At 50.1% G+C, this 21,823-nt stretch overlaps 1 protein-coding gene across 12 annotated transcripts in view; it reads right to left on the bottom strand.

Annotated features, from left to right (window-relative positions):
• Positions 1–7,754: 7,754 nt before the first annotated feature.
• Positions 7,755–21,823, bottom strand: part of PML (PML nuclear body scaffold) — a 59,252-nt gene continuing 45,183 nt past the window's right edge. For 4 of the 12 annotated variants that reach the window (XR_010151331.1, XR_010151332.1, XR_010151333.1 and 1 more), the window contains 2 exons: positions 18,512–18,662; positions 14,880–17,430 (listed from right to left, as the gene is read on the bottom strand). Coding sequence is in view for 5 of the 12 variants with exons in the window: in XM_009429007.5 (XP_009427282.1) it covers positions 16,643–17,430; positions 18,512–18,662 (939 nt within the window). In the remaining 7 variants the exon portion in view is untranslated. Of the gene's footprint in view, positions 8,079–11,525; positions 11,647–14,879; positions 17,431–18,312; positions 18,663–21,823 lie in introns of those variants that run through there. The other 8 variants (XR_010151334.1, XM_009429012.5, XM_054666793.2 and 5 more) reach the window with 4 other exon arrangements.

The raw sequence follows: 21,823 nt of genomic DNA, 5'->3' as shown, positions 1-21,823 counted from the left end.
CTATTCTTTTCATTGATGCTTTTTCTTCATTTTAATTTCATTTATTTCTGCTCTGATCTTTATTATTTCTTTTCTTCTAGTAATTTTGCGTTTGCTTTGCTCTTGCTTTTCTATTTCTTTAAGGTGCATTGTTAAGTTGTTTATTTGATGCTTTTCAACTTTTTAAAAGTAGGTGTTTATAGCCATAAAGTTCCCTCTTAGTACTGCTTTTGTCGTATCCCATAGGTTCTGGCATGTTGTGTTTCCATTATCATTTAAGAAATGTTTCAATTTCCTTCTTAATTTCTTCATTGACCCACTGGTCATTCCAGAGCATATTATTTCATCTCCATGTGTTTGTATAGTTTCCAACATTTCTCTTGTTACTTCTAGTTTTATTCCATTGTGATCAGAGAAGATATTTGATATTATTTCATTTTTTTCTAATGTTTTAAGACATGTTGTGTGACCTAAGATATGGTCTATCCTTGAGAATGATCCATGTGCTGAGGAAAAAAAAATGTGTATTCTGTAGCCCAAGGGAGAAGACACCTGCCCCCACTCTGCTGCAACACACAGCGCTCTGCTCAGGGATGGTACAGTGGTGTGCTGTTGTTACACAAGGGGCTCTCTGTCGGGGAGGGAACAGAAGTCTCTTCTGTAGTGTTTGCCATTTCCATGGTGCAAATCTTCCATGGCTGATTTCAAGCTGCCACCATCTTCTCAGCCTGAGCTTGTTTGTCCCACCCTTGGGAAGGCTTTCCAGGTATTTGAAAGGATGTGGGTGTTGTGATCTCAACTGTATCTTTATTAGGGGACACTCCAAGCCCAGTTATGCTATGGTTCTTGCAGACTCATAGAGGAACTGCCTTGGTAGTCTCGGATAAGATCTGGAAGAATTCTCTGGGCTACCAGGCAGTAGAGACTCTTATTCTCTACCCGTACTTTCTCTCCAAAAACAGTCTCTGTCTCTCTGTCTTCCTCACTCCCTCTCTCTCTGCTGAGCCACCTGGAGCTGGGGGTGAGCTGACACAACATCCCTATGGCCACCACCACTGGGACTGCACTGGGTCAGACCTAAAGCCAGCAAAGCATTGGGTCTCACTCAGGGCCCACTGTCAACACTACCTGGCTATCGTCTATGTTCACTCAAGGCCCTGGGGCTCTACCGTCAGCATGTGGCAAAGCCAGCCAGGCTTGTCTTTCCCTTCAGGGCAACAAGTTTCCCCAGGCCCTGGCGGGTCCAGAGATGCTGTCTGGGGTCAAAAGCCTTAGAAATTTACCTGGTGCTTTATTCTAAGGCGGCTGAGCTGACACTGAAACCATGAGACAAAGTCCTTCCCACTCTGCCTTTCCCTTTCCACAGGCAGAGGAGCCTCACCCTGTGGCCACCACCACAGGCGCACAGGGAGTGCTGCCAGGCTACTGTCGATGTTCTCTTAGGGCCCATGGGCTCTTAAGTCACTTGTGGTGAATGCTTCCAGGCCTGGGGCTCACCCTTCAGGGCAGTGGGCTCCCCTGTCTCAGGGCAGGTCCAGAAATGCCGTCTAAGAGCCAAGGCCTAGAATCAGTGACCACAAGAGCCCATTTGGTGCTTTCTACCCCATTGTGGCCAGACAGGTACCTAAGCTGCAAAACAAAGTCCCTTTTACCTTTCCCTCTGCTTTTCTCAAGCAGAAGAAATCTCTCACTACAGCCACCATAGCTGGGAATGTGCTGGGTCTCACCTGAAGCCAGCCACCTCACAGGGGGAATGATTGGTAGAGACTACTGTTCAGCCATCTTGCTCTGCCCCTCCTCCCTCACTTAACTTTACCTCCTAAGAGCCCTGTTTCCAAATACAATCATATAGTGGGTTAGGGCTCCAAGTATGAACTTTCGGGAGACACAATTCATTCTATAGCATTTGGACTTGGGAAGAGGGAGGAAAAGAACATGCACAGGAAGGTCACAGTGTAAGCAACAGTATGGAGGTGGGAAAGTTCAGCTCATGGATAGGAAAAATTGATCCAAATTGGCAGGGCCCACAGGGAGATACGGTGCGGTGGTGAGAGGCGGCCACATCAAAAGAACCTTGAACGCCAGGCTGACGTGGGAGGCATTTCCTGTTGTGTAGAAGATGCCATGAGGTGGTGAGGAGGGTAACATGATGAAAGGACATTTGGGAGGATGGATCTGGCATCAGTGATGGGTGGGGATAAGGGGTGAACAAAGCTGGAGGCCAGGAAACTGGACACATGGCCCAGAGTTCAGGCTTAGGCTGTTCAAATGTAGTTTCCACACTGAGTTCCCATGTGGATCCAAGCATGCAGCGGGTAGATGATTTGGAAAAGCAAAACCATTCTCTTCCCATTACCACAGAGTTTCCCAGTTGAGTTCATCACCAGAGTCCTACACATCAGTCGACCTGCCCCAAACTCTGTCCCTAGAGGCTGTGACCCAGAGGGAGCCCTTGTCCAGCTGTAGCCCGGGGACACTGCAGCCTGAGCAGGACTGCACCTGTTCCCCCCCAGGAGCCTTATCTCTGTCTAGCCAGGCTTTGGCTTCAAATGCCCTCAGCTTTGGCTTCAAAACCTGCTGGGTCAGATTCATGAGGGATCTGGTCTTCTTTGGTTTAGGGATTTTTAAATAGCTTTTTCAAGCAGGCAGTAGATCAACTCTGCTTGGTTACCTCTAAGAACTGGCTACAATTCACAGAGATCTATTATACTTACAGCTGTGGTTTGATTACATGGAAAGGATACAGATTAAAATCAGCCAGGGGAAGAAAGGCATAGGGCTGAGTCCAGGAGGGTACCATGCATGGAGTGTCCATTATCCCTTCCCCATGCAGTCAGAGTGCATTGCCTTCCCAGCTTTGCTATGTGCCAATACACATGGAGTATTCCCAGCCAGTGAGGCTCCCTCAAGCCTCAGTGTTCAGGGTTTTTACTGGAACTTCATCACAGAGGCATGCTTGATTGTCCATGTGGCTGCTCTCAGTTTCCAGTCTCCTGTCCTTCCAGGGATGACCTAAAGCCCAGACTCTAAATCACTTAGTTGCTTTTCCTGGCCTGGCTAGTCCCCACCCTAAATATTATTATTAGACCAGCCATCATGAGTTAAGATCCCCACGCAAACATATTCCTATCAGGTATTACATGTTGACGGTTACGTCCCAGGAGTCTAGGACAAAGGCCAGACCTTTTTTTGGTCAATGTTAACTTTTATTTGAAACTATACAACATGCCATCACCCTGTTATCCTTTCTATCTTCAAAATAACCCTAATTGGTGGGTAAGGATGTTTATTATTATAAACAAGATCTCAAGAGGGAAGATGCTTGAGCAAGGTTGCACAGTCGATCCTGGACTCATGGTACGAGACTCTTTCCACTCTCTGAGAGCCCCGAGTCCTGAGAAGATGATGGAAACAAGGTGTGTATATGTGTGTGTGCACGTGTGTGTTTGTGTAAATGTATATCTAATGAGTATGTGTGGATATGTGTATGTCTCTGTGTGTACACATTTGGATGTCTGTGTGTGTATATGCATGTTTGTGTGTGTGTGTGTCTGTGTACAGTGGTGTACACCTGTAATGCCAGCTACTCAGGAGGCAGACAGGGGAAGATCACTTGAACCCAGGAGTTTGAGAGAGAGAGAAAATTTCAATGACCTTTTCCTTGCAGTTAGAAGATAAAACCCGGGGCTGGGCATAAAGAGACAAAGCACAGCGTACAGAGGCAGAGAAATGTCTAATAAAAACAAGTGACCAAGAATTAATTAGTTCATCTATAAAGAAATATAGCACTTAAGCAGCAGATTAAAACTGGAAGATAATTTCCTCTAGAACCCTGATAATCTTTGTGAGAAAACTGTTGGCCACATATGTTAATTGCCAAAACTCACAGGGCCCTGTGCAACATAATTGGGGAGAAAAACCATCTTTTTTAAACTCGCTATGCTACAAGCAGCATTCAACTCTTTCTCAATTAAGATTTCACAAACCTACCTCCAGCTTCCAGATGGTGAGGGAAAGTGTGATCAGATTTTACGATAAATTGTGCCTGTCTCTGAGCCCATCTCCTCCCACTGAAGAGAAGGAAAATGAGGTGAGCGCATTACAGCCCTGCCTGACAAAAGTCACAAGGGAAGCAAATGATTGTTATTTAAAACCAGAGAGTCCTATAATTTATTCATGAATGCTACACATTCTATATCAGATCTTCCATTTTGATTTACTTGTATTCTTTGAAGCAAATTTATAAGATTCAAATTATTCAGAAAATGCTCCCAGGTAAATAGAAGAAAACACTTTAACCACAAGAAGTATCATGCTACACAATATGGTGTGGTGGTGAAGGGTGCAGGCTCTAAAACCAGAAAACACAGGTTCAAGTCCTGGCTCTACCACCTTGGGAAAGTTATGTGATCTCTCTGTGCCTCCATTTCCCCGTCTAAAATATGAGGATGACAAAATAGTGTCTATTTCACAGAGTTGTTTTGAGGAAAATAATATATGTAAAGCACTGTGAACAGCAGTCAGTGCTATGTAAGTGTTTGCTATAGTTATTCTAACATTTCAGATTATAAATATCTACCCTGTTATTCAGAAGACAAGCATCCCTAAGCTGATAACATGATGAAGAGCTTTCGGGTTTCTTAATTTCCATCAGTTTTGTGAGGGAAAAAATACCACATGAAGAAGAGCAACTGAAGCAGGCGTGAGAAGGAAACTTGGCTTAAGATTGGGGGGCTTGGGGTTATTAGGCTTTCGTCTTCTAAAAATGTCCTAAGCTCCATTGATAAGAAGATGCTTAGTTATCAATCTAGCTAAAAAGGACCAATAGGCCCCAAAAGACACTGAGTTAGAGACAAAAATAGAAGGGTAATAAATGAAATATGAAAAACTACACAACCAGAAAAATAAACAGCTACCAGTACCCAAAACGTGGCTAAATCTCACAGGATTCTGTTGAATGAAAAAAGCCAGCCACAAACGCGCACATACTGAATGATCCCATTTATATGAAGTTCAAGAACAGGCAAAACTAATCCATGGTGACAGAGGTCAGGATCCTGGTTAACTTTGAGGGGACAGCAACTGAGAAGAGGCAAGAGGGAGCCCTCTGTGCTGATGGGAACATCCTGTATCTTGAGCTGAGTGGTGGTTACATGAGTGTGCACATATGTAAATACTATTGAGTTGGCCGGGCGTGGTGACTCACACCTGTAATCCCAGCATTTTGGGAGGCCTTAGGCAGGTGGATCACTTGAGGTCAGGAGTTCAAGACCAGCCTGGTCAACATGGTGAAACCCCATCTCTACTACCATACAAAAATTAGGCAGGCGTGGTGGCAGGCGCCTATAATCCCAGCTACTCAGGAGGCTGAGGCTGGAGAATCGCTTGAACCCGGGAGGCAGAGGTTGCAGTGAGCCAAGATCTTGCCACTGCACTCCAGTCTGGGCAACAGAGCAAGACTCCATCTCAAAAACAAAAAACAAACCAAAAAACGATAGTACAAAGTTGTAACTTAAGGTATATGCACCTCACTGTATGTAAGATACTGTCTTAGTCCATTTGTGGTGTTATAACAAAATATCTGAGACTGGGTAACGGGTAAAGAATAAAAATGCGTTTCTCACAGTTTTGGTGTCTGGGAAGTCCAAGATCAAGGGGCCAGCAGGTTTGTAGTCTCGCAAGGGCTGCTCCTGCTTCCAAGATGGCACCTTGAACACTGTGTCCTAACATGGTGGAAAGGACAGAAAAACAAAAGAAGAAAACCGAGCTAGGTAGTTCCCTCAAGCCCTTTCATAAGGTCACTAACCCCATTCATGAGGGGGCTCCTCCCTTACAGCTTAGTCATCTCCTAGACTCCACCTCTTAATTCTATCACATTGGGGTTTAAGTTCCAGTATGAATTTTAAAGGAGACACAATCATTCCAACCATAGCAAATATGCTTTACTAAAAAAAAAAAAAAAAAAAAAAAAAGGAAAATCTTGTCTCTAAACATATTTTAAGAGTTTATATATTTACAGCCCAATTTTCCACTTGCTTAATGACGATGAGTGTCATTCTTAGCTGAGAAAAGTTTCAGTAAATTATTTTTCTCACATTATCTATTAATATCTTATTCAGATAAAACCAAATTTCTAACCTGGATTTTAGGTTAAGACAGGAACCATAGTCATTTGTTGCAATGTGAGAATGACGAGAGATATTAACTAGCAGAATCCAACTATAAAACTAAATTTAAGGGCACAGTTCTCTACTAATGACTCCCCTAGACAAATCATTACTTGGATATCAATGAATCAAGTAAAAGTGGAAGTGAGAACAGTTCGAGTCCTTTTTGCAATGGATGGATGTTTTCAAGACTATTAAGAGGGTTCAGAAACAAGGGGATAAATGGCATGCTAATTTGGGGTTGAATGGAGTAATGAGATGATCTTGGAAATACAAGAATCCTGCTTAATGGGACTTGTCTACTTGCAATTCAATAAACCAATATACGTAAATTAAAAGAGACAAAGGAAATGAGCACTCAGAACAAAATTACAGGAATAGGGCCGGGCACAGTGGCTCATGCCTGTAATCCCAGCACTTTAGTAAGCTGAGGCGGGCAAATCACCTGAGGTCAGGAGTTTCTGACCAGCCTGGCCAACGTGGTGAAGCCCCGTCTCTACTAAAAATACAAAAATTAACCAGGCATGGTGGCGCGTGCCTATAGTACCAGATACTTGGGAGGCTGAGGCAGGAGAATGGCATAAAACCGGGAGGCAGAGCTTGCAGTGAGCCGAGATTGCACCATTGCACTCCAGCCTGCACGACAGAGCGAGACTCCGTCTCAAAAAAAAAAAAAAAAAAAAAATTACAGGAATACATTTAGCAAAGAGGCACCAAAATTGAGATAAGGGCCACTGTCCCACCTGTGACATCTTCCATTCTTGAGTCATGGGGGTTGCAAGCCAGGGAACAGAGTCTTCTGCCTGGAAGCTAAAACCAGGTTTTGGGGTAGGTTCAGAGAGACTGTTCAGACTGAATATGCATGTTGCCAGGTCAAAAATATCCCGATTGCAAGAGCATTTGCAAAGACAATGGTGCTCAGGGGAAGATAATGCTGTGTGTTTAAAAGGTAAAAAAAATTAGAATGGAAACAAGGAAGAAAAAGTGACCGGAGGGTAGGGTGACCATACGTTCTGGTTTGCAAGGTACAGCTAAAGTTATGTCTGCTGTCCTGCTGCAATTATTATAGTGCCCTTTTCACTCTCTTAAGTGTCTGGATTTGGATGATAAAGCATATGAACACCCTACCAAAGACAGGAAGTTAGGCAGAAGACCCATGTGTCCATTTTAAACGGTGCGGCCTGATCTGCAGTCACGCTCGTGCTGCTGCCCAGCTGAGCGCTCTGCACGACCTCTGCCTCGCCCTACCACACCCTGCCTGGGTCTCCTGGAAGGCTGGAGCGGAACCCTCGGCTCCCGCGCTGCCCTGGTGCCACCTGCAGGTTACATGGGGGAACTGCTTCTCCACCCCCACCCCCCTCAACCCCACTATCCTCCACCCCCACCCCACTATCCTCCACCCCGCCTCCCCACCCCAACCCTGGACAGCCATGGACTGGCCAAAAGACATTCAGAGCAAGTGAAGCCGTGCCTGGGGAGTTGGCTGGAGCCAACAATAAAAGCCCGCGTTACACAATCAGACCAGCCCACTTTAAACTAACAAAGCCAAGCTCCTCTTCCTATCCACTCCTGAGGTCCTGTCTCATTTTGTAGACGGTAAACTGAAGCCTAATTATAATTTTCATTGGCATTGTGTCCAGAATTGGTGGGTTCTTGGTCTTACTGACTTACAGAATAAAGCCACAGACCCTCGCGGTGCGTATCAGTTACACGCCTCGCGGCGTGTCCAGAGTTTGTTCCTTCTGGTGGTGGGCGTTTGTTCTTTCTGGGGGGTTCGTGATCTTGCTGGCTCAGGAATGAAGCTGCAGACATTTGCTGTGAGTGCTACAGCTCTTAAGGTGGTGCTTCTGGAGTTGTTCCTTTCTCCAGGTGGGTTCGTGGCCTCGCTGGCTTCAGAAGCGAAGCTGCAGACCTTCGCCGTGAGCGTTACATCTCATAAAGTCACCGTGAACCGAAAAAGCATGCGGTAACAGGATTTATTTCAAAGAGCAAAAAAAAAAAAAAAACAAACACCCACAACATCAAAGGGGATCTAAGCACCATTGCCACTGCTGCTGGGGCAGCCTGCTTTTATTCTCTTACCTGGCCCTACCCACATCCTGCTGATTGGTCCATTTTACAGAGAGCCGATTGGTCTGTTTTACAGAGAGCTGATTGGTCCGTTTTGACAGGGTGCTGATTGGTGCGTTTACAATCCCTGAGCTAGACACAAAAGTTCTCCATGTCCCCACTAGATTAGCTAGATACAGAGTGTGGATTGGTGTATTTACAAACCCTGAGCTAGACACAGAGTGCTGATTGGTGCATTTACAAACCTTGAGCTAGATACAGAGTGCCGATTGGTGCATTCACAATCCCTTAGCTAGACATAAAGGTTCTCCAAGCCCCCACCAGAGTAACTAAATACAGAGTGCCCATTGGTGCATTCACAAACCCTGAGCTAGACACAGCGTGCTGATTGGTGTGTTTACAAACCTTGAGCTACAGACAGGGTGCTGATTGGTGTATTTACAATCCCTTAGCTAGACGTAAAGATTCTCCAAGTCCCCACCAGACTTAGGAGCCCAGCTGGCTTCACCCAGTGGATCCCGCACGGGGGCCGCAGGTGGAGCTGCCTGCCAGTCCTGGGCCGTGCGCAGGCACTCCTCAGCCCTTGGGTGGTCGATGGGACTGGGTGCCATGGAGCAGGGGGTGGCGCTCGTCCTGGAGGCTCCGGCCGCCCAGGAGCCCATAGCAGGGTGGTGTGGGGAGGCTCAGGGCATGGAGGGCTGCAGGTCCAGATCCCTGCCCCGCGGGGAGGCAGCTAAGGCCTGGCGAGAAGTCGAGCACAGCAGCCGCTGGCCCAGGTGCTAAGCCCCTCACTGCGGGGGGCTGGCGGGGCCCGCTGGCCGCTCCCAGTGCTGGGCCTGCGGACCACGCCCACCCGGAACTCGCGCTGGCCCGCAAGCGCCGTGCGCAGCCCCGGTTCCTGCCTGCGCCTCTCCCTCCACACCTCCCCGCAAGCTGAGGGAGCCGGCTCTGGCCTCGACTAGCCCAGGAAGGGGCTCCCACCATGCAGCGGCGGGCTGAAGGGCTCCTCAAGTGCCGCCAAAGTGGGAGCCAAGGCAGGGGAGGCCCGAGAGCGAGCCAGGGCTGCCAGCAGGCTGTCACCTCTCAGTAGGATTGTGAAGCATACAGCTGGAGCCTCCCAGGTGACATTCCCCACATCTGTCTTTCCCCTAACACTTTAGTGTAGTGGGGAAGCAAGAGAGCTTAAGCTTACTAAGCTCCTACCGTGTACTGGCCAGAGTGGGCACTTTTCTTTCCAGCCTTGCAATTGATGGGAAATAGGTGATTGTACAACTAGGATACAGGATCAGAGTGGGCTGGCGATGTGCTCACAGTCTCTCAGCTGAAACTGGAATCCAGGGGTCTTTGACTCAAAAGCTAGTGCTCGTTTTGGGTCTCCAGCTTAAGCAATAGTTGCAAAATGCAAAGAGCACCATGAAAATCTAATATTGATCCATGTAAGACTGTATTGCAAACAGAAACATGGAGTGTCTTCGTGGGGGGTGACGGCGAGATGGGGAGATTATCTCAGGTCTATGTAACCTGGGAAGTCTCCGAGAAAAATGAATGAAGCATGACTAAGTGCAATTTGTCTGATAAATAAAATCTGTCAGAACGTGGGGCTTTGTGGGTCCTGAGTGAAGGTAAGAACCCATAGTGCTGGATATTTGCTAAGGTGTTCTTTATAAAATCACTCAGGGCCTCAGGGCCTCCACCTTCTTCATGACCCTAGGTCCACTTGCCTCGGCCTCCCAAAGTGCTGGGATTACAGGCATGAGCCACTGCGCCCAGCTGGTTGGTCTGACTTACTGTGCAATCAATCCACCCTGGGGTCGGCCAGGGCTTTAAGGCTCTAGAACTGTAGGAGATAGTCAGTGCTCCTGAATTCCACCCCCAGGCCTTCTGCACTCAGTCTGAGATGAATGATTTCAGGAAATCAGACAAGCAACACAGGATTTCACAATATCTCATACTTGTCTGACTGGCTAGCGTTTTGGAAAATTTCTGCGGTTAGCTAGCTAGCTTTTGTAATCTGCTTGGCTATCAAGTTTGGGATATTTATAATATTTATAAACTGAATTTAGCACAGTCCAGGCAGCTGGTCTTAGTTTAAGGAAGTTCCTTGAGCCAAGAATGAAGGAATTTTCCCCTCACTTGACAGCAAATGCATTTTGTAAGGGTGAACAGAGACGTCCAAACTTCCTGTTTTTTGTTTTTGTTTGTTTGGTTGTTTCATTTTGTTTTTGTTTGTTTGCTTTTAGTATGGGGAGAATCTGTTGAAATTCTAGACTCTTCTCTCAACAGAGTCTCCACAGGTATTTGCTTTATTCAGGTCCAGCGGGTCTGGAGCTGACATCTGGATTCAGAGACAAAAATAAGTGATGGTACTGGCCCCATTCCTCCCCTAGCCCCAGGCTCAGCCTGTGCCTGTGCCTGGGACCAGGACCAAGGCCACTACAGGCGAGTGTGTTCTCAGAAACCTGGATCTCCATTCCCTTCCATCTCCCTCCACCTGGCCCACCTAGTCTCCACCCACATAGAGGTGCAGCCCGCATCCCACCCACTCCTTCCTGTGACCACTTCTTACCTACATTGTAACGGGGTGGGGCCTTACCCTAAATCATGCATTCTCAACAGAGGCATTATCACCCCACAGAGGATGAAAAGGAAGGGGAGGAAGGGCAGTTTACCATCTTGGCTATTACCATGGTTTCTGACCCTCCAAAGGCTCACAGTCCATACATATGTCCATGTAAGGAAGAAGTAAAACCATCTCTATTCACAGATGATGCGATCTTGTATCTAGAAAATCCTATGGAATGTACAGTGTATCTATGGTATTAAAATTTCATACAGGGAGGCACAATTGGGAAAAGATGCTAAAAATGCTCCTTAAGAGGACAATAATAATAATTATAAAAAGGTCCAGAAACACTGCCCTAAATGAAAAAATTAAAATGAAAGTTCAAGCACAGGGATGAGAAGGTGGGGGTAGCTTCCAGAGACCTGCCTTCTGCATCACCTGAGACTGACAACTCAGGAAGCACGGAAAGGAGAGAAGGAGAGACCAGGCAGCCTGTCCCCCAACACGTGGCCATGCGCTCCATGATGTGGGCCACAGATGGTGCCAGTCTAGACACAGGCTCCCCGCAGGCAAATCCCAGCTCTGCCACATACAAGTTTAATGACCCTGACGAGGTACTCAGCCTTGCTGCCCTGCTGTGCTCCTCTGTAGGAGGAAGATGGGCTGTAACCACATAGGACAGTTGGGAAGATTAAAGGTTACTTGTGCTAAATGGTGAAATCGTGTCTGGTACCCAGTTGTCTTACCTGGTTGTCCCATGCTCTCCCTCCTGGGCAGGATTGCCCACTCCTCGGTCCCTCCAATCCGATTGGTGTACATTGACCTTGTTGGAGTTGTGAGCTCAGGCAGAGCCCCTGCCAGGTGCTTCTAGAAGAGGATTTGGGGGAAAAGGCAGATTGAACTTGGGGTGCCTATTAGGGGGTCGAGAAGCTCCTGCCCATCTGTTCACAGTTCCATGGACTTTTCAGTTACTAAAGTCACAAAGACTTGTGGCCTGAAGAGTGACTTTAACTCCATTTCTAACTAAATTCCTAACTCACCCCAATTCTAACTCAATTCCTAATTCCTAAGGTTTATTCTCAACCTTAAGCACCAAATGTGCCCCTCCATCTGATCTAATCCCAAATCCTAACCTGGGGCCTCCCCTGAACTTTAGCTCTAACCCTCACCCCGATTCTAAGCCCACGCCATCCTTACCCCAGTTCTAACTTGGGCCCTATCCTTAGCTGTAGAGCTCACCCTAAGTCCACTGGTAACCCAGTATTTCCCCAAATTAACAGGCCATTCACTTCCACAGTCATAAGTTTTCCTCTACCTGTGTCCCTTCCGAGTGTGGAGTTACTTACTATTTGTCCTAAGTGGATCTTTAAAGAATTCCACTTCAGCGTCATTCTGAGCAACCAGATCCCAGAAATCACAATTTTTTTTTTTTTTGAGATGGCATCTCACTCTGTTGCCCAGGCTGGAGTGCAGTGGCACAATCTCAGCTCACTGCAGCCTCTGCCTCCCGGGTTCAAACAGTTCTCCTGCCTCAGCCTCCCGAGTAGCTGGGCCTACAGGTGCACACCACCACACCCGGCTAATTTTTTGTATTTTTAGTAGAGAGAGGGTTTCACTGTGTTAGCCAGGATGATCTTGATCTCCCGACCTCATGATCCACCTGCCTCGGCCTCCCAAAGTGCTGGGATTACAGGCATGAGCCATCACACCCAGCCAGAAATCAGACTTTCGATGAGCTGGTTGTATTGTTTCTTTTTTTCTTTTTCCTTTTTTTTTTTTTTGAGACGGAATTTCACGCTTGTCATCTAGGCTGGAGTGCAGTGGCACAATCGCGGCTCACTGCAACCTCCTCTTCCCAGGTTCAAGCAATTCTCCTGCTTCAGAGCTTCCCGAATAGCTGGGATTGCAGGCACGGGCCACCACACCCAGCAAATTTTTGTATTTTTAGTAGAGACAGGTTTCACCATGTTGGCCAGGCTGGTCTCGAACTCCTGACCTCAAGTGAACCACCCGCCTCGGCCTCCCAAAGTGAGTGCTGGGATTACAGGTGTGAGCCACCGCGCATGGCCTGGTTGTATTGTTTCTAACAGATGTTAAACTAAATATAAAAGGTTTAACATTTTTTAAAAAATGTTTCTCCACGTGCCTCGTATCTACAGTTATCTCCCATACCACAGGAAGCACGCACAGCACTTTAGAAAGGACTGAGCTGCCTGAGCTTAAACCACCAGCACCACCAGCACTACCGTGGCCCACGCCCGTTGTCAGGCACCTGCAGGGCGGGGAGGCCACTGCACTCCAGCAGCGCCCTCTGCTGGCAGAGTCCGGGAGCAGCCCTAGCTCAGCTCCGCTTCTCGCCAGGCAGGGTCCCCAGTGTCCTACCCCCTTTGACTTGACATTTGATGCATTCCAGCCCGGGTGGTATGCACACTAGCCATGGAGTTTCCTTAATTGTGAGGAGTGAGGAAAGATGAGAAGAGAGCCCCTTACTCTAGGCTTAGGTGCTGGAGGCACCTGGGGTGTGAGGCGGAGACAAGGCTGAGGTCAGAGGAGGAGATGGGGCCTGCTGGCAGGGCTAGGCTGAGGGTGAGACTCAGGCATGGAGAGTGGTCAGGGTTGGGGCCAGGAGTCAGAGTGAGGCTGGGATAGGGAGAACGGTGGACATGGGCAGGGAGAAGGGTGGACATGGGCCAGGACAAGGTGAAGTAGAGGGTGGGAAAACAGCCTGACCAGGCTCTGTGACAGCTGCTGGAGCTAAGAGCCAGGTTGGGGTTGGGGGCAAAGCAGATTTTTAAATGACTTCAGGCCTCAGAAGGAGACCCTGGAGCAGGGCTTCGCTGAGCTGCCACACAGAAAGTTTGTTCTCTACTCCGGGCCCCAGTGAGTGAAATGTCCCATCTGGGTGTGCTGGGAGCACAGTGCCACCTCCTGCCCAGCCCCTCCATAGTTGACCCCTTGATCTTGGCTCCTTCAGACCCCAGGACACCCACAATTGTTTGTTCATCCCAGATCTTGTTCTTTACTACCCTGAAGACAAGCCCATGTTTTTTTGTTTTTTTCTAAGATCTAAAATGTGTTTATTTTCCTATAATTCATAAAGCACTTTATAAAGCAGTAAGATCTTAAATTTGTGCACTTTTAAAATATACCAAAAGGCTATCCTCACACACATTTTCTCATTGGTTCCCACAAAGATCCCTTGAAGTCAAAAGGAGCCGCATTCTCCCGTTTGACAGAGGCGCAGCCTGAGGATCAAGGAGGGAGGTTAATGTGCCAAAGAGGGCCACAGACTACTAAGTGAGGATTGAAACTCAGTGTCCTGACTTCTAACCCAGTAAGCTCCCATTAGTTGACACGTAAACACCTGAGATATAGTCCAAAGATGAAGCACAGGTGACATATTGGAACTGGATCTTCTTGGTCAAAGGATCAAGCTGAGAGAATAAAACTCCAGGACTGGAATCTGGGCATCTGGGATGGTAGTTGGGGTCAAGGGTGGTGGCACTGATCAATTCCCATTACCTGGCTGCTCACCCACGCCAGTGGTGGACTAATTCCTATAATGCTTGTGCCAGGGGAATCCCTCGGGTACTAACTGAAGCTCCACCTGTGATGGCCAAGACAACACATTCATCACCTGTTACCAAAGTCCTGGGCCTCCCACACCTCCCTTTTTAAGGGTTTTACCACCTGTCACTCAAGGAACACAGAGAGAAGTACAGGATTAGCCAGTGAAGGGCAGTGGCAAAGTTCCTGCAGACTCTGGTCTCTAGTTCCTGACTTTCTCTAGGAAGTAATTCTTGAAATCGGTGCTTCTTTCCTGCCACGTGGCACTCCCATTTGGAGATGATCCAAAGGAAAGCCTACCCTGGGTCTCCCCACTTGTCATGTGGGGGGATTCACATGCTTAAGGCTCACAGCATTGAGCAACAAAGGGCTCTCAGCTCTGCTAAGTCCTAAAAGACGCCCCACAAAACACAGTTGTGCTGGGCAAGTGGCCACAAGCCTATGCCTGGGAGAGCCCCCTCCTATCCAGGCAAAAGGCTTCTCAGTGGTTCCTCTGGGGGTGCTGAGCAGAGTCTGTGATTGGAGCATCAGGCTTTCAAGATTCACATCTTTATTAAAGGCTGTGACAGTGGAGGCAGGGCAGAACACCCCTCAATCACATCTGAAAACAGCACACATGGTGGGGCTGGAAATCAGTGGGCCCAGTCTCCCTTCCTCCTTCCATCTGCATCAATCTGTTTCCATCGGTGCTTCAGAACCAGCGCCTGTTTTAACAGTCTGGCATCAGAATCTTATTTTAAATGCATCAAAATTCACTGTGAGAGCCAGCACTCCGGTCGTGGGAACAAGACCCTATGGAATTCCTCAGTGGGTCTTCAGGGGCCCCATGGGATGGGGCTGCAGTATGGGTACACAGATTTCACCAGTGTGAAAGCTGAGGTCATCAGCCATGGAGGCTAGAGGCCTGGGCTGCTTGGGAAGCATCCCAGGAGCAGGGAGCTAATGAGAAGGGATGGGAAGGAGGGAGGAGGAGGAAGGGGCCGTCGTTCTGCTAATCAGAGCGGACAACCCTGACCTGCCTCTGTTCTGCTGTTGACCTCTGATGTGACCACAAGGCTGGGGACTAACAGTTTGGAATGGGAGCTAGAATTCAAGGATGAGAAGTCTTCCTGTCCACTGCCTCAGAGGCCTGCTTTCCATTCCTAAAAATGCAGGATGGCACAGCCAGATGGCCGCTCTGACCGTGGAGGCCAATCAGCCGATTTTACAGATGGGGACACTAGAGCTTAGGAAGGGACCTGTTCCTAGGCCACACTCACTGCACAGTCAGAGATAGGGACGGGACTTTCTCTGCTGTTCCACACTGCTTCCCCTTGGAGGAGCAGTCTATGAGAGCAGCGGTTCTCAAACTTGAGCATGCACCAGCATCACCGGGAGAACCTGTTAAAACACAGACTGCTGGGCCCCACCCTGAAGATTCTGATTCCAGAGGCCTGTGGTAGAGCCCACAGGTCTGCATTTCTAAGAAGCTCCCAGGGGATGCTGATGCCGCAGGTCCTGGAATACATGCTGAGTAGCGCTGGGCATTCCTTGGGACGGCTGAGGGTGAGGGCAGTGCAGGAAGAGCCAAGGGCCATGCTGTGAGGGGTCTGGTGGCCTGAGGACCAAAGAGCAAAGCTGTGGCCAAGCAGAGGTGTCTGTGCAGCCAGGAGGAAGGAAGCAAGCTTTGGAAGGTCAGGCTTTGGAAGCAGGGACATGCATGGAACATCAGTTTCTGTCTTTGCTGATGAGGCCCCTCTGGGATGAAAGGAGAAGGGAACAGAGTTGGCCTCTGGGCAGGTGGAGGGTGGGGGACCCTAACCTCATGAGGGGCAGTTTGGTTTGGAAGGCACTTTGAGTTGCCATGGGCTGCCAGGGCTGTAGCCAGCATCACCTCAGACTGTTCTGTGTGGGAGCTGTCAGCAGGTGTCCAGGGGCAGGGGCTGGGGTCAGGGCAGAGCTGTAAGGACACCCAAGGTAGTGGCAGGTGGGATGGATGGGGCAAGACCAGGGCCACCTAGAGAGCCCAGAGGTCATGCCTTCCTCACTCAGGACCTCCCTGGTTCTAGCTCCTGGAAGGAGGGGCTAATAGGAGTCTGGTGCACACCTAGGGTGGTGGGTGCTCAGCTTTGGAACCTTCTCTGTAGGATGTTTAGAGAAGGGAAATTTGGTCCCAGAGAAAGGGAACTGATTCTGAACCAAATGACAACTGAGGGCTGGGTACCAGGACCTGGGAATGCTGTGATGGGTGGGGCCTGGCTCAGGGACCCCATCCCTCTCTGCCCACCAGAGACTCCAAGCTGGTCACCCCCTCCTCTCAGCTCTGCTGGGAGGCCCTCTCTGCCAAGCCATGGCCAGCAAGAGGGGTGGAGACTCCTTCTGCCCGTGCCAGCGCCGGACCCTCCAACAGGCCTTCAAAGTAGGTGCCCAGAGCCTGCAGGTTGAAAGCAGGCTGGGCAGGGGGCAACGTGGTGGTCTGCAGGCTTAGATAGCGGCTGTACTTCTTCAGGCCCCCCTGCCGGTCACGGCGGTGTGCACTCAGCAGCTCCATGAAGCTCACGTTGTGTAGGGCCAGGAGGCGGGCCTCAGCCCGGGGCAGCACAGCCGCCTGCACCAGGGGCTGCAGGGAGGCAAAGCACTGCAGGCTACTGAAGGGGTAGACATGCTGGGCCAGCTGGGGGCCCGGGGAGACCTCGAGGAGGCGGCACAGGTCACGCATGGCCAGCACGGCAGCCATGGCGCTGCGCTCGCTCATGTTTCTCGCCAGGTAGGTCTGGGCCAGGTTCTTGAGTTTGAAGCTGCTGGCCCCGGGCACACGCTCCCGGATGAGAGGCAGGGCAGCCAGGAAGCCCGAGATGGCCTCCTGGAATTCCCACAGCCTGTTAATGTCCTCCAGGGCCCGGAAGAAGTTTGGGAGGCCAGGCCCCCACAGCTTGTAGCAGGCCAAGATAGGGCGGCGCATGGAGCTCAGAAAGCTGAGGAAGTGCTGCAGCCCCACCTCCAGGGACACGGCCTTGGAGTAGATGCTGAAGAAGGCTTCAGGCTGGATGACCACGCGGAACTTGCTTTCCCGGTTCACCGCAGCCAGCTGGCTAATCTTCTGGGCTGGGCAGGAGAGAAGGGTAGGGTGAGGACCCAGGGTCACAGAGAGCTCTGGGGTGGGAGCAGGGGGTCCTCTAGGGCTGCTGACTCACCATCTAGAGACCTCACCTTGGGGTCTGCTGGCAGTAGCCACACATCAGCCCCCAAATGCAGCTCTGACCCTGGTTGTGATGGGATAGCAGTCAGAAGGGGAGGCTCGGCTGCCCTCCAAACACTTTGTTCACCAGCTGGGGATCCAGCTCTCCCCTCCTCCACTACCGGCCCCAGAGTTGGCCAAACCCCATGGATACGGGTCCCTCCTGTCTTCTATCAGCCTCAGCCACCTATACTAGAGATCCCAGGCTGCTTGAACTTAGCTCTCCATCTCATGCTCCTTCCTCCAATCCCCTCAAGGACCCCAGCCCAGTCAGAGCCCTGGGACATAGACAGCACTCCACTCAGAGCAAGGCCAAGAGCCTCCCACTGAGGTCTGCAAATGACTTTTCTGTACCATGAAAACACTTGCTGTTTCTGTCTGGCTGGGCTAGCCCCAATGTTGAGTCCATGCCACAGGGGAGGGCCTGGGGCTCTGGCTCAAGGAGGGGCATTTGCAGAGCCAGGGCAAGCACTGGAGGAAGTAGAGGGGCTTCCAGGATAAGGGGTCTGATCCCTCTGTGACCTTGGATCTGTGGGCAGCCCTGTGCAGCCACCTGTGGGATTGGCCCTCTACTCAGAAACGTGTAGCACAGCCAGAGGCCTTACTTGGATGACACGGCTCACGGCAATGAGCTCACGCATTGTGTTTCTGTCTAGGAGTGTGTTCCCCAGGCTCTCTGTCTAAGAGAAGAACTGGTCAGAGGTGCACTTGTGGAGGCATCTGCCTCTCTCGCACACTCAGGCACTGGATAAGGCGGACATCTTTATTCAAGCCAGCAAATGACACGCCAGGAGCCCAGGTGAGCCGGAGTGCTCTGCCCAGCCTGGCTGCAGTTGTTGGCCAGAGCTCAGAGCTCTCCTGGGCCTGGCAGATGGCTCTGCCTGCACTTCTTTTTGGGACTCAGAGACTAAATTAGAAAGGGGTGGGGGTAGCCCCAGGAGAACCCACTTTCATTGTCAATCTTGAGGTCAAAGAAAACCAGAGGTCTGTCTTCTGCTTGGGGGTCAGCAAGGTTCTCGTCCAGGACCCTGAGGGTGCTGGGGCCTTCCAGCTGGAGGTCACTGGACTCACTGCTGCTGTCATCCAGCTCTCGGGAGGACTGCAACACAGAAAAACCAAGTGTCAGGTATTCAGAGGGCCAAGGCAAGCACCTGTGCAGAACACTAGCAAGCTGGTATAGCTGGGGGCATCTGCGTGCACATGAAGGAGGGTGTACCACTGGGAAAGGGGACGTGTGCACAAGAGAAGGTATGTGTGCATGAATGGGTATGAACTGGGTGTGTCACATGTGAGGGTTACATGTGTGAACCAGGGCATACACCCTCATGAGTAGGGGAGGAAGGGTGACACACACAGGTTGTGAACGTGCATGTGTGGGAATGAATCCAAGTGCTAAATCTGTGTGTGCATGCACAGTTAAGTGTGAGCTGTGAACCTGCGTTGACACAAGTGTATGAAAGTGTGAGAGAAAATACCAGTGGGTGTGTGCATGAGTGTGCTGTGCTGCTTATGGAGGCTCAGGGAAGGAGCCATCTGCTATGGCAGGCAGGACCTGAGATGTCTGCTCCTAATTTCATCTTTCTGAGCAGACTCAGAAGAAACACCAAAACTTGGGACGGGAGAAAGAAGCCTCATCTTGAACCCCAGATGATTCTTTGGAAGGGGTCGGGAGCCTGCCTTTTCTTGTCCCCGAAGTCAGCCGAGGTGCCAGTGTCCTACACAAAGGCGAGGGGAAGGACTGCTTGGCCTCCTGAAGGCCACATCTAGGTGGACACCCAGGTCCTTGGCAGTGAGAGAGCAGTGGAGGCTCTTGGCATCTGCCCCAGCAGCTTAGAGAAACCTGAGTTTTGGGAGTCCTTCAGGTGAGGCGTTCTCTCCTGTCCCAAGGTCCTGGTGGGAACACTGTTCGAGAAGCCATGGGATGGGGAGCCAGAGGATGAGGGAAGGGCTCCAGCTCTGAGATTTTCCCAAGGGACTGGGACTACAGAGGGAGGTGGAGCCTCTGATGGTAATACAGAGTTAATTGCTTATCATCTGCTCAGCTGCCAAGCCCAGATGTTTAGTCTTTGATGACCAACTTGGAACCTCCCATGAATGCCACCTGTGGACGTTAGCCAGAGACCAGCAAGGAAGAGACAAGGCCAGGATCACAGGGCCAGTTGGGAGCATGGCTGGGACAGAGTCCAGGGCAGGCCTTGGGTTTTTCCTCTTTATGGACTGCCGCTGGCTTCTCAATGAAGTTGGTGTCACCTGGTGCTAAAGCCTCAGTTAATTCTGGCCTCTGGCTAATGTCCCTGGCCTAGGATGCAGCACATTTCCCCAGACCCTTCCAATGCCCAAGTGAAACATCTGCTTCCAACCAAGCTTCAACTGAGAGAAAAAGCGTTTCCGCCCACAAGTAACCTAAGATGTGGTGGGTTTTCGTAGGAGTGGCTGGATTTCACTGGATTTGCATTTCACAGACCTGCTCCAGGCTCATCAGCTTTCTGCCAGTTATTGTCAGAAGCAGACACTCACTATGAATCCATCTAGAGCTGGCTTTGCCTCTTCATATCCAGGGATCTAGTCAGAGAGTCTGCCCAGCGCCTCGCATCTCCAGATCCTCATTCAGCCACGCTGTCAAAAGCTGATTTCACACGTCTTGCTCCGGGTGAGCCCACACTGCTGTCTCGCCTTTCCAACTCGGTTTCCTCCCTGTAAGGAGCCTTCTACAAGGCGTCTTCCTAGCTTGTAGCTGGGTGGCTGGAGACTCCACCTTCTCCCGCTTTGGGAGAATCCAGTTGTTTCCTCTCTCCAGGCTTCACCGGGCAGCAGCGCTCTCCCACAAGCTGGCGGAGGGGCTGGGCTCCCCTTCTGGGTCCTCCCTGGTTCAGATCCTTGGTGCCAATAGCTGAGGCTGAGTCCATGCTGCCACCCACTGACATGGCACACAGGACTTTCTCTTTTTCGTTCTTCTTCCTGCTCCAAACCCAACTGCAAATGCCCCTTTGTGTTCCTGAGTGCCTCCACAAAGCTCGGGGCAATGTCCTCGGCCTTAGAACCAGTCTTCCCGCCTTCAGATCTGCTCTTCCAAGAGGAGAGCTCCCTGGAGAGCCACAGTGCTGTCTCTTTAGGCCACCCCTCCCATCGTTACAGCAGGGTCATTTATGGCAGCCACTAGAACCTCGTTTTTAGAGCCTTCCATTGTCCCGGGGCCAGGGAAATGTCCTTTGTCCTAAACTTACTCGAGCTGCCTTCTCTAAGAAACCTCTACTGTCTCCTTTAATAAAAGGACACCCCCTTTCCACCAAGCTTGTTAATGGAGGAGAGGCTGGATCTTTCAGCCCTGACTCACTTCCTCCAAAATTCCTCTTGCCCTTGGGGACTTCCATAAAGTATGGCCACCCATGGAGCTGGTCTCACTGGAACTCCAGCCAGCTGTAAACCCAGAATTCTCCCCTGCCCCGCCTTAAACTCCAGCATCACGGCTGGGGAGTGCTGACGCATTTAAACAAGACTTTCTGAAAGACTCAGGTTTGCCAGCAGGGCCATCAGACATAGTGGCCTGGTGCAGAACATACTCCCCTCCCTGCTCACTAGGGGAGACTCTCCCATTCTGCCCCCAGGCCCCACACCTTGGCCTTATTCTGCAAATTAGGATAACTGGGTGTCGGGGGAGCACAGAGAGGGACAGTCACTGGAAAAGACTTAGATTTGCTTGGAAGAGAAAAGGAAGGGGGACAGAAGAAAGAAGATGGGAAACAGAGCCTTGAGCCTGCGTGTGAGGACCGGGAATGAAGGGGGAAAGCTTTGCTATGCAGTGAGAGATGCCAGGCGCCAAAGAAAAGGGGAAGAAGGACTGAAGAAGTGCTGCTGGGGTTATGAGCTGGATTCCCTTTAATGTTCTTTCAAAAGATGCAAGTAAATACTGGGATTTATTTCTTTATTATACTTGGTTAATGGACATTGTTTCTTTGAATGCAAAACTGTGTTCAGGGTGAGCCTCGTGAGAGCCAGGATTTTTTCAGGATATACATGCAACTTGGATACACCTGCAATCTGGCTCATGAGCTACATCCATCTCACTCCCCTTCCTCATAGATCTCACGGCCTGAGCAGGTCAACTGCATTCTAACTCAACACAGCAGGTCTAACAGTCGTCCCAAGCATGCTCAGAGGAAGTGGCTGGATTGGCATTGTAATCACACTCCAAAAGTCCAGGAGGTACATCAGGGAAGATCCAGCCTCTCCCCTCCTCTGCTGTATTACACCCTGGTATGA

This window comes from Pan troglodytes, chromosome 16 (genome assembly GCF_028858775.2).
Source record: "Pan troglodytes isolate AG18354 chromosome 16, NHGRI_mPanTro3-v2.0_pri, whole genome shotgun sequence".
Classification (NCBI taxonomy): domain Eukaryota; kingdom Metazoa; phylum Chordata; class Mammalia; order Primates; family Hominidae; genus Pan; species Pan troglodytes.
The sequence above is the reverse complement of the archived record's forward strand: the minus strand, read 5'-3'. Positions and strand labels throughout refer to the sequence as shown.